We start from the raw sequence: 4,090 nt of genomic DNA, 5'->3' as shown, positions 1-4,090 counted from the left end.
GTGGGATGAAGCTGCAGCACTATTTGCAGAATGTGTGGACATAAGTACTGCAATTGGGGAGGTCTTTTTTAAGCATTGTATTCGTTCATGTAATCAAGCGGCTCATGTGCTAGCTAACTATAGCTTTTGTAATAAGTCTACTCTTACTTGGTTGGACGAGCCTCCTGACTTCAATGTCAGCACGCTCGTAGACGATGTAAACGTTTTCATGATTTAATAAAGCTAGCCATGATGGCCTTCCCTCAAAAAAAAATATGAGGAACATGGTCGGGTTTTTTTCTTAACCGGCCAGCAACGAGCCGTCCAGCCGAGCGTAGGGATTGTTGGTTTGGTTTGGGAGCCCGCCTCTAATACTGGACGAAAAAAATCCCTCCCCGAGAGTAAAAAGAACTGGACGAATAAATCCCCAGCGGCGACGGCGCGGCTGCGTTTATAAAAGTTCCAGTTCGCGGCGATCCGGGAAAGAAGACGAGTGCACGGGTCCATGGCGGCTTATGGAAGCACACGAGACGGTCCCTTGGAGAAGAAGAGGAAGAAGGTGGTTGTGTGGAGCGAAGAGGAAGATGTCTCGACGCCTGATCCGTTCGCGTGGGTTTATCCTGGCTCCTACTACTTGGCGGCCAAGAAGATGGAACAGGCCAGACGCGATGAAGAATCAGGTCCGTCTCATCGATCTTCTTCATCAGTTTATTTATCACAGTAACTAATTACTCTCGATCCATATTTATCCTTATTTACTTATGCTCCTGCCGCCTGCCTGTAGCTCCCCGCCCTGTGAACATCCCCACGCTCGATGACTTCAAACCACCGACCAGGTTTCACACTGCCCAGCTCTTCTCCGTCCGTGAATCTGGAAGCCAGGCCGTGCTCTCCGCTGCCAAATTTCTCCTAGGGGTTTCATCCTCTCTTGGTATGGAGTATGTGTAAATGCAGCCTCTCTGTTTTGGATTGATTGATCCATCATGCAAGTTAATGTATGTGTCGACCGTGCTTGAATCAATCACACAGATGGTGAACCGCTGAGACGCTGCTCCGGCTTCTGGGTCGATTGGGATGAGGGGAACAAAACCGGCCTTGTTTTGACAACTGCGCGGCTCATTCGCACAAAGGATGCTCCTGACAACGTCTCGTCAGGCGGCGAACAGTATGCCCCTCGTGCTGATGTGAGTCAAATCTAACTAGTTGCAATTCACATGCTTTTTTTGTGTGCCATTGGCCCTTTATTATAACAAAATGGAAACGGCATATGCGATTGCTGGCTAAGCATTCTTCAAAAGTCTTATATAATCTGTTCGGCAACTTTTTTCTAGGTCACTATTCATTTGCTAGATCGCACCAGTGCAAAGGACATGTTTTTGTGCTAGCTATTGGCCTTTTCTAGTTTAACAAAATGGAAACGTCATATGCAATTTGCTTACAAAGCATTGTTCAGAAAAATTATACGTTCTGTCCCAGAACATTTTTTAGGTCACTGTTCATTTGCTAGACGGCACCAGTGCAGTGGACATGTTTTTTGTGCTATTGGCCTTCTATGATAACAAACTGGAAACATCATATGCGATTTGCTTACTAGGCATTGTTCAAAAATCTTATAAAATCTGTTCCGGAACTTTTTTCAGGTCACTGTTCATTTGTTAAATGGCACTAGTGCAAAGGGCGAGCTGGTCTACTATCAGCCCCATTACGATATCGCTTTCTTGAATGTTAAGGTGGATCAACCATTCAAGTTACCATCTCTTCGTGAAAAAGATGTAAAATTTGCTGAAGAGGTTTTTCAGCTCGGAAGAGACAATTCCTTAAATCTAAGGATAACATATGCTAGGGCAAAGTATATGAATCCAACCATGTTTGAGCGGCACCACAACATGTACTTTCATTCTCTAGATGGCCATTACTATGATAATGAGGTAATATATCTTATCATGAAATGGTATTATATACATTTGTTACAATTTTGAGTTCTATATTGCAATCTATTGTATGCCATTTTTCCTGTTATTGTAAACTCATGTTTTGTCGATACGAATTGTTGCAGTATGACAACGGGGGGCTAGTTATTGACTTGAATGGAAAAGTTGCCGGAATGGTCAACAACCCTGAGGGATTTGGGTCTTTTATACCTTCTTCCATCTTGCTCAATTGTTTGGATTCATGGAAGAAATATCGGTGTGTTTTCCCTGAAAGCTCTGTGACAGTATCGGTGTGTTTCTTTGTATTGTTGTTAGGTCACTTTTATGCAATTTAATGGCCATAAGTTATGTTATGATTTTTAAGGGCGGGCCTGGCACAGTGATAAGTCTCGCCACTTGTGGCCTGGAGGTCCTGGATTTGAACCAGCCTCCTTGCAAAATTATTATGCAAGGGTAAGGCTGTTGAGAAATTCCCTTCCCTAGGCCCCAACTAGTGTGTGAGCTTTCAGCATCGGTTCGCCCTTTAAGTTATGTTAAAAATATATATAGTCATTGTCGTTATGTGTGTGTGCGTGTGTGTGTGTGTGTGCGCGCGCGTGTGCGTGTGTGCGTGTTTTGACATGTTGCTTCATAAATAATTAAGCAACAATCCTTATGGATCTTCGATGGGGCCTAGACGGAAAGAAACTATCAGAACCACTCTTTGACTACAAAATGTTCTATCATGACAACTATTTATATAAGGTAAAACTGATAAGCCTTTGTAAGTTTGCTTCGCATGTCTCTAGTACTATCTACAGCCAAAGTGTAGAGTAAATTTAAATGGAAACCTTTGTTTTAGTTTTTTCCCTTAATTTTGATGGACGATTTCCCTGAACCCATCTTTTTCAAGGAGGGCTTGAAGTTAAACCTAGGGGATATTCATGAAGAAATAGTATTTGATACTCAATTGATGTCGTTTAAATATGATGTTTGAATTTTACATAAAATCATGAAAAATCCTCTTTGAGCATTTTCTAACTACTATTAATGATTCACCCCCTTTGGGCCTTTTTGAAATCTAGTTGAATCAAAGTATTTGGTTAGTGATAGAAAATTTTGAACATGTTAGATAGAAGTCCTTGTTCAAATAAAGAAAAGATAGAAATTGGATACTAAAGAGGCTTATTTTTGAAAGGTTACTTACTCCTGTGTACCTTGCTCGAAATATGTTAAATTGTATCTGATTTGGTGTAGGTACATCCCTCGGCCCCATCTTGGGATGACATTTAAGGCCGTCAAGCTTCTACAGCCTGCTCATGTTGACATGTTATGGCGCATGTGTAACATTGATGATGGTCTTGTTGTTCAGGAGGTATATAACGCCACTAGTAGAAAAAGGTCCATTAGTCCCGGTTCTGGAACCGGGACTAAAGATTCGGTACTAAAGGCCCCCTGAGTATGCTTAACTTTCGGGTTCTATTCTCCCTCGTTTCCAAGTCTGCACTTGTTCTTTTCCTGACAATAGTAAGATGTCAATCCTATTAACCCTCAGGAGTTTAGCTTGAGCATGAAGTCACACGTTTCACTGTTTGAGTTTGAAACTATTATTCTAAAAACAATAATTATTTAGTAACACTAATATTTCTTGAATAAGTAGCTTGACCACAGTTTGACCAGATTTGACCAAAATTCAAAAAATTGAAATAATTATTTAGTAACACTAATATTCTTGAATAATTATTTAGTAACACTAATACTTCTTGAATAAGTAGTTTGACCATAGTTTGACCTGATTTAACCAAAATTCAAAAAAACTGAAATTTGAGCATATCTTTTTTTCCTTTAAGAATTTGAGGATTCTAAAAATTTGCAAACAGGTCGTAGGCTGTCAAAATCAAATGCGGATTTTTGTGCTGAACATTTTGATATATTATACTTTTTTCCGACATTGTATGCAAAAGTTATAGCCGTTTTACTTTTTCGTAACACTTTTTTGCAAAACATGTCTAAATTTAAGTTTTTTAATTTTCCTAACTAGTAGATGTAGTAATATAACTACATCTCAAAGGATTTTATTATAACACTTTTTTGCAAAGCATGTCCAAATTTAAGTTTTTTAATTTTTCTAACTAGTAGATGTAGTAGGGATTTTATTTTTTGAAATTTTTATCATTTTCTCTTTTTTTCAAAACTGAAAT

The 4,090-nt window shown here is 39.5% G+C and overlaps 1 protein-coding gene across 1 annotated transcript in view; it reads left to right on the top strand.

Moving 5' to 3' along the window:
- Nucleotides 1–484: 484 nt before the first annotated feature.
- LOC119297334 overlaps nt 485–4,090 on the top strand; it is a 7,532-nt gene continuing 3,926 nt past the window's right edge. Inside the window, exons 1-6 of the mRNA XM_037575167.1 lie at nt 485–659; nt 764–910; nt 1,009–1,163; nt 1,620–1,907; nt 2,036–2,166; nt 3,147–3,264. Coding sequence (XP_037431064.1) covers nt 485–659; nt 764–910; nt 1,009–1,163; nt 1,620–1,907; nt 2,036–2,166; nt 3,147–3,264 — 1,014 coding nt within the window. The remainder of the gene's footprint in view (nt 660–763; nt 911–1,008; nt 1,164–1,619; nt 1,908–2,035; nt 2,167–3,146; nt 3,265–4,090) is intronic.

This window comes from Triticum dicoccoides, chromosome 5A (assembly GCF_002162155.2).
Source record: "Triticum dicoccoides isolate Atlit2015 ecotype Zavitan chromosome 5A, WEW_v2.0, whole genome shotgun sequence".
NCBI lineage: Eukaryota > Viridiplantae > Streptophyta > Magnoliopsida > Poales > Poaceae > Triticum > Triticum dicoccoides.
The sequence above is the reverse complement of the archived record's forward strand: the minus strand, read 5'-3'. Positions and strand labels throughout refer to the sequence as shown.